Source organism: Plodia interpunctella, chromosome 22, assembly GCF_027563975.2.
Source record: "Plodia interpunctella isolate USDA-ARS_2022_Savannah chromosome 22, ilPloInte3.2, whole genome shotgun sequence".
In the NCBI taxonomy this organism is placed as follows: domain Eukaryota; kingdom Metazoa; phylum Arthropoda; class Insecta; order Lepidoptera; family Pyralidae; genus Plodia; species Plodia interpunctella.
The window spans coordinates 603,721-615,292 of record NC_071315.1 but is presented as its reverse complement, the minus strand read 5'-3'; the positions used below and the strand labels follow the sequence as shown (position 1 = coordinate 615,292).

At 35.2% G+C, this 11,572-nt stretch overlaps 2 protein-coding genes across 3 annotated transcripts in view; one reads left to right on the top strand and one right to left on the bottom strand.

The window, feature by feature from the left end:
* Nucleotides 1–298: 298 nt before the first annotated feature.
* On the bottom strand, nucleotides 299–2,728 carry LOC128679961 (uncharacterized). 2 transcript variants are annotated; one of them, XM_053762519.1, is made up of 4 exons: nucleotides 2,600–2,728; nucleotides 1,693–1,869; nucleotides 1,008–1,141; nucleotides 299–523 (listed from the first exon to the last, which is right to left on the bottom strand). In XM_053762519.1, exons 1-4 carry the CDS (start codon nucleotides 2,602–2,604, stop codon nucleotides 336–338), a joined length of 504 nt encoding a protein of 167 aa, XP_053618494.1. In that variant the 5' UTR covers nucleotides 2,605–2,728; the 3' UTR covers nucleotides 299–335. The 2 variants fall into 2 exon arrangements, with proteins under 2 accessions (XP_053618494.1, XP_053618495.1); XM_053762520.1 differs by lacking the exon at nucleotides 2,600–2,728 and adding an exon at nucleotides 2,438–2,581.
* Nucleotides 2,729–5,454: 2,726 nt separating this feature from the next.
* Nucleotides 5,455–11,572, top strand: part of nvy (nervy) — a 57,095-nt gene continuing 50,977 nt past the window's right edge. Inside the window, exon 1 of the mRNA XM_053762661.2 lies at nucleotides 5,455–5,732. The gene's annotated coding sequence lies outside the window, so the exon portion shown is untranslated. The remainder of the gene's footprint in view (nucleotides 5,733–11,572) is intronic.

Sequence of the window (11,572 nt, the reverse complement as noted above, 5' to 3'; positions counted from 1 at the left end):
ATGTCATCAGGTTAGCCATAGACTAGATGGCACGGCAGGCTGGTTAGGGAATGATAGATAAGTACTTGTTATTAATCAATCTGAGAGCTAAGTGTGGTTTGCATTTCATTTCTAACCATTGAGTCGACCCGCAGTGAGCAGCTAATCACAGTGCGCCATTGTGACGCGAGGACAACCACACCGCAGTTCGCTGCGTCTCACTTCGAATCGATTCGATACTGAGAAGTGAAAATCAAGGCCGCACTTCGTCCCTGTGTCAGGTAGTCGCATGTCGTAGTAGACGGAGAAAACACAGCAATGTTAATGTATAAGTTTTATTACAAGAAAAGTCTGTGTTATACGTTCAATGGCTTGGGGTTGCTGGTCAGGTCTTCCAGCCCCTCTTTACTGTGATTACGTCTATGGCCGTGATGGAATGGTTTATTCAATGGTTTGCCCAAATATCTAAATAGATTCAGGCTCCGTCTCCCGTTTTTTTTCTTGAAAATATCGAGTCCTTTTTCGTAGTCGTCTAAAGATCCTCCTGAAGAAAATCATAATGTATCATAAACATTAGTAATAAATGCTAAATTCTGGATGTGAGTGATGCTATGCTTCGACATCGATTTATTCGAATTTCATCAAAATCTGTACCGCGGTTTAGCCGATTGATGTAGGTAAAGGTCAGCCTTTGTATTAGTTGAGTTTACGCCGGACTTTTTGGGCCCCAAAATTTGGGGAGACATTGTGAAAAAGCATTGGCGCAAAGATACCACCAAATAGAGAAAGTGGCGAATCGATAATTTTTAATGAAATTGACGAGTAATAAGAGTAAGAAGAGTACATGACGACCCACATTTGTTAATTGACGTCTTTGAAGAAAAGGCGCCAGGTTTACAGGTTGCGTCGCTTCTTCACCTGCGCTTTGGAAGTCGGCAGTAGACTTAGTTTAAAGTAAATTTACATATTATTGACATGATGTATACTAAGTTGATCAAAATTTTGAATTTGAATCATAAGACGCCGACCTAAGTCGCCGTCCATGTTGTCGTGGAAAGCGAAGCCGCCGTCCCATCGGCGAGCCAACATATTGTCCGGATATTTGAAGCTCCGACGAGACTCTTCAGAGGATATCTCCCCATTTTGTTTGTCTTCTTTATACCTAGAATTAAGTTTAACCTTTTATATGTCAGTTTTTTTTATGTCAGAGTGCCGTGTCGTTGGAAAAATCATCGATTGGTCATGAATACAAGATCTTGTTGCATTTAACACGTTTGATGACCTTTATAACCTATGGTCATCATGGATTGTTACACTGGAGGTTTCGGGTTCCCAAGTTAGTTCAGGATGAAAAAATATCTTTTTCAGATTGACGTTCTTGGATGTTTACGATGTCTTTAGGCGATTTGAATAAAATCTGACACCAGTGATAACAATAACACACTAACAAAAACGTGTTGCACTCCGGCAGTGCCGGCTGAAGTGAAAACTTGAATATCAACGTTGTGCATTTTTGACGTCTTACGAATTTTCCATCAGGTCACCTGTCCTGTGAGTTTAACATTTTTTACCCATCACAAAAAGTGCACAACGCCGCTAAAGAAGTTTTAACTTTAAAAAGGCACACACTAAGATGAGAAAGAAAGTCATAGAACGACAGACGAGATAGGTATAACTAAATTAAAGTTATATAGCAAAATATCAATATAATACGTGTCTCTCAAATTCTTCGCGAGGTATTCTTCGAATCTTCTCTGCTCTTGTATTATGTTGGATATATCGAAGCGGTCGTTGTTTTCCCCGAAAGTTACGTCGGCCCTCATTTCTGTGTTCACGGCGTATTGGCATAACGCTGGCGTTATATAAAAAAGGAGCCGGATGATTTTGGACCTAAAATGAAAGACAAAAGTTTGACATCGCTGTTTGACTGAAAGCGATCCCTTCATGATAGTCCTCCATTATATATTTACCTTCTTGTTGTGATATCTTTTTGTACAATAAACGTATTATATACAAACAAAAAATCTTAAAAGAAAAGGATATCTGGCGTGGTGTACAAAACGTAAAACTTTCGAAAGTAATTTAGTATTATCATTTTGTTAAGATTATAGACAGCGTCCCGGTTTGGTTCGGGTAAAACTATAATATACATTAAACTTCCCTCTTGAATCACTATCGGTTTAAAAAATCCGCATCAAAATCCGTTGCGTAGTTTTAAAGATACATAGAGACATATGGACAGCGGGAAGCGAATTTGTTTTACACTATGTGTAGTGATGGATTGAATGGACGCCTGTCAACAGGACTGTTACAAGCGCCTTATCCAACCCTACAACTTTTACACTCTTTTTGAAGAACTCCATGTTATAGTTTCTAAGGAAGACCATGGCATGGGCCACAAACTCATGCCGGTTTACTATCGGCAAACAGTTCACCAAATTTTGTGTATTCGACGTACATTGCTGGGTTCAGCTTGTGGAAAATAAAAGCCAAGATAGACTAAAGTGTGCACACATAAAGCGCAATGTACGCGACACTTTTGGCTCCAAAATGTGAGGATGAAACGCCCGTCGGTGTCGAGAGCTGTGATGATGTAGTGTTGTTATATTTATTTAATTACCTCATTGTAATATTATTGAACACGACAAAACAACTGAACGAATCAATTACAAGACAACCGTGACAGAATTGAAAATCAAACAGCCATCAAGGAATTAGCATCGGCGGCAGAATTTCACCCATTTATATTGAGATTTCCAATTTTATGCTTTGAAAGCGTTGTAATTAAATATGAAATTAACTGCGCAGAGAGTGCTCAGTGTTATTGTTAATAGACGCTTTGATAAATCGAGTATACATTAAAGTTGTTATTATACAAGTGTTTGAATTATATGCCTGAGAATAATAGGACTTGAATACTTTTAATTAAATTTGGTTGCGTTGCGCTTTTGGTCGGCTTAAACTCAAATTTGACACCAGTGTTAGACAACTTGAGACATTTTTTTTATATTTACCTGGCTGAGTTGGTTTCTTATCTGGAGTTTGTCATATATGGGAGAATATATCAGTCAAACCAATAACAATATACTTATTCATATGTGAAAATAGGTTACGTTCAGGTGTTACATTTTAAAGCATTTATTAAAGCATTCTTTTCAGGACAACGCCACATGGATTTAAATAGCAAGAAACTTAAGACATTTATAATAATTTAACTACCTGCATATTTTTTGTTATATACTTGTCATTTCTACATTCGCAAGTGAAGCCACGTATTGTACTGGGCTCAGAACCAAAAATTCATTAAAACCAAGTTAATTTCAAGTTTGAATTTCAATTCAAATTCCATTGTGTCCACTACGAGACACACTCTATTTTCAACTCAGAGGCGTACAAAATCATGAGAGAAGAGATGAGAAAGGGAAGAAGAAGTTTAGGTATTTAAATAATTCCTTCAGGCTTCCATAATGATATCGACCGGATTTTTTTTAAATTCTTTCAGTACCTAAACAAAAAAAAGGAAAAGCCTTTTCAAATTAAACATAAATTACGTGTGTGAATATCCGAACGCGTTACCACCAGCGCGCAATTAAAACAGCATCAAGGGAGCACACGTTCCCGCCATCTGCTAGAGGACGTGACGTCACGAGCGCCATTTGCATTTTTTCCCGCCGACCGCGCGATTCTATATTGCATTATTATAGGTTAGAATTATGTTTTGATTGCAGAATGGCCAAATATTTAGTGTGCGTATGCGTTGTTTTAAACTTTAACGTGTACATAGAGAGCGTAAATGTTTTGTGCGTATGGTGATTTTATTAAAGTTTGTTTGAGATAATTAAATTAACATTTAATTTACAAATATACCTACTAAAGCCAATGCTTTGTATTGACGTATTTATGTTGTAATTCCTGCGAAAAACAATTATATTTTAAGTAAGTAACGAAAGTAAAAAGAACTACACCCTACTATTTTAATTAGGTTTTATTATATTTATGATTATTTACCGCCTTCTCAGTAAGGGACATAAAGAATTCATGCATTAAATACTGTTTTCCCGCCAAAGTGGGCGGTTTTAGCGCCATCGATCAAATGAAAATTGTCTATGGTTAAAATTAAATGATAGGGACAGGTATGCCTCGATTAATAAACGTTTTGATGACTATAATTGTACGTTTATAAATGGGAACCTAGGGTTTTTATATATCTAGTGCTTAATGCCCATATATACGCCTACAACAATATTTTTATATTCTTAACCATTATCCTTTGGGATTTATCTTGTCTTATAATACAAAAGATCTCATCAAATCTCAAGCACATTCGCAAAGGTTAAGCTTAAAACTTTTCTCTCAAAAAACAAATAATATTAGGTAAATCAATTTTATGTGTACCTTATATTAAAAAAAAGAAGAAAATAATAATTAAATAAAAAATCTGTACATAGATTAACCCTTTCACAGAACATACAGACCAAATGCTAAAAACGCTGGTTGCTATATAAGGTAGGTCTAGTCCTAATATTTATCAATAATATCGTTGTATAATATAGGTATTTCAAATTATTATATCACAAAGCCATCTGTTCCTATGACTTTATACCGCTGTATTAGGTATATACTTCTAGGTATACGTTATTGTGTATAGCACGTGTGCCTCGTTGCACACTTGTATAAGCGGAGACGTGTGATCAGCTGCACCATAGACAAAGCTATAACTGATGGTGCCACAAGCTAAAAAATATATGAAATACGTAATCCAATTTTTAATTCGAAAATATATTTACAATAGCGTTGAATTGTTATTGGACGCGCGCGACGCTGCTGATATATTTTGACAAAGAAAAGGATTTTTCATTTTTTTTTTCGTCTGATCAAATATCCTTGTAAGTTATTATAATCATCGTTAAGGATACAAATTAGTGAAAGCTTTATTATTACTGGCTAGTTTCCAGTACCTACTAGTTATAATGTCAATATTTTTTTAATGTACTGCGTGTGGTGTGCGCATCGATACTTATTTAATAAGAATGATAATTGGAGAAAAGTATTACATATCTTTAAATCCAGAGATGCTGGATTTGGGTATGAATTTAAGAAAGAAAATAAAGAACTAAATTGGATATTCTGTCGTCCGATCGGAAGGATAAAGGAAGTCGGACGACGTGGCCAGAGCGGCTTTTGTATAAAAAAAACTCATATTAACTCACAGTATAAACTTATTTGTATATATTAATTAGTAAATTAACGATATAAAAATATATGAATGAAATATTCTAACGATTACATTTTACGGTAATACAACTGTTATCAGCAGTAAACTATTCGGATAAAAATATACCGAGAAAACATAAAACAAAACACTACTTAGCATCAAACATTCATCTGTTCTGCATAAAAATAAAAAATATATAAACAGAATGCGAAACTGCACGCCTGCCAGTGACCGCCCAGCATTTTTATGAAAAACCATTTTCCTAAGAGCCGGGCGCCCGGCTTCCCGCCCTCAGTTAGGATCGGAGCGTGTATCCGAACGCACGCCACCGTTTCCCGCGCTTTGCGATACGCTGATATCGCGCTCGAAATAAGAATATTCAAATCATAGATTAATAATTTGTTATTTTTTAATTTAACTATTTATTTTTTATAACTGCGTTCCGTTTTATGTTGGACTGGTTTGTGTTTTAGTGGATTGTGAAAGACTGTAATAAAACTGGGGAGCTGTTAGCCGTCAGCTGTCAAAAACGTTGAAGGTAAGCATCAGGTTCTAAAATATTACGAAGCGATAAATCATAGCATATTATTATAGAATTACTTTATGTTTTATGCGAGCTAATCAAGTTTAAATATAAAGTTAAACATTATTTAAATGAATGATTTATTATTCAAGTTAAAAACTTAGCTAACTACTTATTTATTTTCTTTAAAAAATAATTATATTTATTATATTACTTACGTAAATTTTAAGTTAAAACTTGTAATCGATCAAAATCGCAGGTACCTACAAAAAATTCTGTAGTATGAAGCAAAATAGTTTAAAACAAGTAAATTTTAAAACATTAACATTTCATTTATTTTTATTGAAAATGTATAATAACTCTTTACTATCTAAATACAATTTAACTAACAATACTGGCTGAAATAATATAATGTCAGCGATTAAAACTATGTAATTTCACAATTGGTATAAATTTTTCAAAATTAGAATTTCCGAAAGACCACACACAAGCGGCCATTACGTTCAATAGAGGCAAAAGAAATTGGATTTTTTAGCTTTATCGTTGGTATAAATAAAACAATATTAGTTTTCATAAGCGGCACCTGCACGCGTTGGCATCAGCTGTTCCGTCGATATGGCGGCATTAAACCCTTCAGCCTGCCACTCGGCCGATATATTGCGTTTTTTCTTTTCAATATACCTATGTCAAGGCTGTATACGAACAAATTTCATAACCAATTTTGATAAAATGTATCCTTTATGAAGGAACATTAGGTTATCGATATATCTCGTAATTGTATGAATACAATAGGGGAAGATCAATAAATAATTTTACACGTTTGGAGAAAGAAAAAAATCTTTGGTACGAGTATCATTTCCGCGGGAATTGAGAAAACATTTGGATTAACTAGAGTTGAGATCGGCAAAGTGCTATTTCAAACACACACACACACACACGAACATAAAAGAACACTCCTTTTTCAAATTTTTGAAGAAGACATAAAAAAGGTACGGTGTTTGAATGTAGAATGGCTGAAACTATTTTTTGACAAATAAATAAATAAATGAGGACAAATCACACAGATTGAGCTGGCCCCAAAGTAAGTTCGAGACTTGTGTTATGGGATACTAACTCAACGATACTATATTTTATAACAAATACATATATAGATAAACATCCAAGACCTGGGCCAATCAGAAAAAGATCGTTTTCCATCATGACCCGACCGGGGATCGAACCCGGGACCTCTCGGTTCAGTGGCAAGAACTTTACCACTGCGCCACCGAGGTCGTCTAATAAAAAAGAAAAAAGCAAATTTTTTGTTCAGAAATTTTGATTTTGACACATTTATTTATTTTATTTTTAAATTGTGACACAAGCGCAGAAACTTGACATACAATGTAACAATGTTCAATCATGTTATCTAAATAGCCCCCATCGCAAACAGTAGCATGCGGGTAACAGTAGTCTCCTGATGTCGGGTGCTAAGTTAAGATATTTCTCTAGATGCGGGATGCAGTATACGGGCAGTACGGTCCAATTTGCTTGTGTAATTGTGAAGTTATAAAAGTTGAGCTGTTAGGTTAGAAACTTTTGAGGTTATTTTGCGGTTTATCCGCAAAATAACCTCAAAAGTTTCTAAATAAATAATATTTCTCTCTTAATAAATAATATTTCTCTCTAAATAAATAATATTTCTCTCTAAATAAATAATATTTTTCTCTTCTAAATAAATGATAAATAAATAATATTGACAATCACACAGATTGAGCTAGCCCCATAGTAAGTTCGAGACTTGTGTTATGGGATACTAACTGTACGATATAAGTAAGTTAAGAAGTTATAAGTTTAACGTGTCTGTGTATCTGTATATCTGTTCGAGGCATTGTAGTAGACAAACGGCTGAACCGATTTTGATTTGAGTTTTTTTAGCATCGTTGTGCACTTTTTGTGATGGGTGAAAAATGTTAAACTCGCGTCAGGACACGTGACCAAATCGAAAATTCGTAAGACGTCAAAAATGCACAACGTTAATATTCAAATTTTCACTTCCGCCGGCACTCCCGGAATGCAACACGTTTTTTTTATTTAAAAGAAAATATAATCGAGTGTGTTCTAAGCTATGTTTGCAAAATGTGTGTTCAGCTGTTTGGAAACTGTCAACTCTTTTGTAGCGGATGAGAGGATATAAACATCTTCGGGTTTCTTAATTTTTTTTTAACATATACTTAAAAATAAAAGAAATATTTGACTACAGCGATTTTTGACGTAATCTTATCTTCTTTTCTTTTCTTTTCCGGGAATCTTTGCCGAAATGGAACCACTGTTATGTGTCAAAGGATATACCCATACTAGAATCCTACTACCTAATATTATAAATGCGAAAGTTTGTGAGGATGTGTTCATGTATTTGTGTATGTATGACCGATTTTATGAAATTTGGTACACGGGTAGAATATAACCTGGAATATCACAAGGGTACTTTTTATCCCGAAATTTCCACGGGAGCGAAGTTCCGGGGCGCAGCTAGTACTACATAAACAGTAATAACAAATAGATAATAATGAAATCCACTGAAGCCGTATAAGAGGGCTTCAAGCGTGTCATAGCCGCCTCCGGCCGCTCTAATATAGCATCTGTGGGACGCAGGTGTGGTATATTTTAGCGGTGCCAATAATGTTGTACGTAAGCTGCAAGGGTAGTTGAAATCGATCGGAAGAAAAAAAAATCGTTTCGTAAGAGAGTATAACAAATAATAAATAAATAAATATATTAGGACAAATCACACAGATTGAGCTAGCCCCAAAGTAAGTTCCTAACTCAACGATACTATATTTTATAACAAATACATATATAGATAAACATCCAAGACCCGGGCCAATCAGAAAAAGATCATTTTCCATCATGACCCGACCGGGGATCTAACCCGGGACCTCTCGGTCCAGTGGCAAGAACTTTACCACTGCGCCGTCGTCAATATGACAGTGGGGAGAAGTGACGTCACAGATCTTGAGGTCAAAAAGTATCTCTTTTAAAAGTAATCTTTAAATAATCTTTTAAAAGTAATTTTAAAAATATCTCTTTTAAATCAAAAAGTATCTACCCTCCGTAACGATTAACCTACTTCATGGATAGGTTTACAACTATTTGGGAAGAATCTATTTGTTATAAGATATAGTATCGTTGAGTTAATATCCCATAACACAAGTCTCGAACTTACTTTGGGGCTAGCTCAATCTGAGTGTTTTGTCCTAATATATATTTAAAAAAATATATTTTTTTTGCTTTTGACACATGACACACAAACCCCATTTTTTTTTTGGTTTTAACACATGTTAAAAAGTATCTTGTTTGACTTAATGGCAACTATATTTACTCTGTTGCCGATATCACTTCACATCAAAGACAAAGGCAGCGGTGACGTCGAGAGTGGTATAGAGTTGGTTCAATCTTACTCTAAAAATGTGTCTCTCCGAAACAATATACCAGATCGCGGTTTACATCTGTGTCAATAGTGCGCAGATGTCAATTGTCATCACGATACATACATATACTGTAAAGAAAACCACAGAAAAGCATAACTAAACCTGACGACCTTTGACGACCTCGGTGGCGCAGTGGTAAAGTGCTTGCCTCTGAACCGAGAGGTCCCGGATTCGATCCCCGGTCGGGTCATGATGGAAAATGATCTCTGATTGGCTCGTGTCTTGGATCTATATTTATCTATATGTTATAAAACATAGTATCGTTGAGTTAGTATCCTATAACACAAGTCTAGACTTGTCACACAGATTGAACTAAGTCCTAGGACTTACTTTGGGGCTAGTTCAATCTGTGTGATTTGTCCTAATATATTTATTTATTTATTTAACTAAATTGATTTTTAACGAACTATATTTTGTTAACATTGTACCAAATAGAATGGTCAAGATTGGTTGATAAACACCCAGTATTACCAGTGGACAGATATAGATTTTTATTAGCTTTTGTGTACACAAATAGCAGAAATTTGAAGTAAACAGTTTGATTTTATCGGAGTTTTTGCATTGGTGTCGAAGATATTAGTTTTAATTCGTTTTTAATTTGTATTCATTAGTTTTTGTTATTCATATAAAAGCTTGCTAATTTAAGTCATTCTTGTCATTCAACATTTTGATTGGAACGGAGTCCCGGATTTTTTGTCTTCTTTATAGTCGTATTCCTCCGGTCGTGGTCATTACGTGGAACGAAACAGACATAACAACTTTCTTGTCATTATTAATGGAGTGGTTTGCCATTGCCTTCACCATTTCACACACAGGTTAATAAAAATCAACAAGTGTGCAGGTTTCCTCACGATGTTATCCTTCACCGGAAACAAGTGGTGGTCGATGAAAGCTACTATATATGAGTCAGATTGATATATACAAACTCATGAGGCACGAGTCGAACCTGGGACCTTTCGATTCACAAGCGGGCCTCTTAACCATTACACCGCTTCTTCTCTCAAGATCTTTGGTACTCTATTGGAATTTTGAAAAAATCTCACGCGAACCAGATTTAGCAAATTTTTAGCCAAGCTTTTTGGTATGAGCATGACCTGATTGAGAATGTAGGGTAAGTTACCCCCCTACTCTAACATGGATGGGGCCAGGGGACGCGTCTAGTATGTATACAGCACCAGGTGCGACCTCCTTGGTTAGGGCTGTCTCCAGGGAGCAATAAACTTAAGATTCCACAAGATTCGACTGACACAAAGTTTGGCTTATTTATTTTTCATATATTTATTTATTTATAAAACGTTACTGTTCCAAGTAAATACATACTTATAAACAAATGGCGAACTTAATGCTATAAGCATTCTCTCCCGGCTAGCCATTAGGAGAAACAGAGTTGTGCGGCGCAGAACAGTAACTTCAACATAAACACTACCACGTACTGAAATACAATAATAACTGCATATATAAAATAGAAATATAAATAGCAAAGCATATATACATAAGACTACATATATATCAATATATATACTTAGGTAATTGATTTCATTTCATTCTGTTATGATTACGACAACTGAATTGTAAAGGGATACTTTAAATATGAATTAAAAGAAGAAGAATATCATAGGATTAAATTATTGATCAGCTGTTGCTCCGCCTTGGAGCTCTACTCGTGTACGAAATTTCATCGAAATCTCTCATATACTTATACCTTATTCATCTTGGACTGAGGCAAAAGGTAAATAAACGTTGAACAAAAAAAAAACATTATTTCTCGTTATTCCTTTGTTAATTTTGTTCTTACTTTCTGTTAATGTTATATTCTTTGTTGTTGTTGTTTTATGAAGTCATGTCGCTTACTTAAATGTTTGGCATTTGTTAATTTCTCGTTTCTTTTTTGATTACCTTTTGTCTCAGTCCAAGATGAATAGGGTATAGTAGATTTTGCGTGACAATCACTTTCGATCAATTTTTGCAAGATAGAATTACCTAATAAGATTTTTTTTTGACATACGTAGAGACATAGTGGCACGTCAATGTGTAAATCTGTGGAAAACAACGGAGCGACAACGCGCTACGACTACGCAACGGAGCAATGAAGCCGAGCCCCAAGATTTCCAATATTTTAATTTACCTATTTTCCAGTATTGTAAGGGAAAATATATATCTTCTACGAATTGTTATATTGTAGGTGTTTGTATGTATGTTTGTATGACGACGCGGGCAACAGCGATCGCCGCAAGCGATCTGCTCAAATAATGTCGATCTATGCGGGCGTAGGGTCAGCAAAAAAGTGTGATGGCTCTCGTCAGCTCTACGTTAGTAATTGTGAGGATTATTATATACTTACCTTCTACTATACTACCTCCATACATCACATCTAACTATACAGAAATA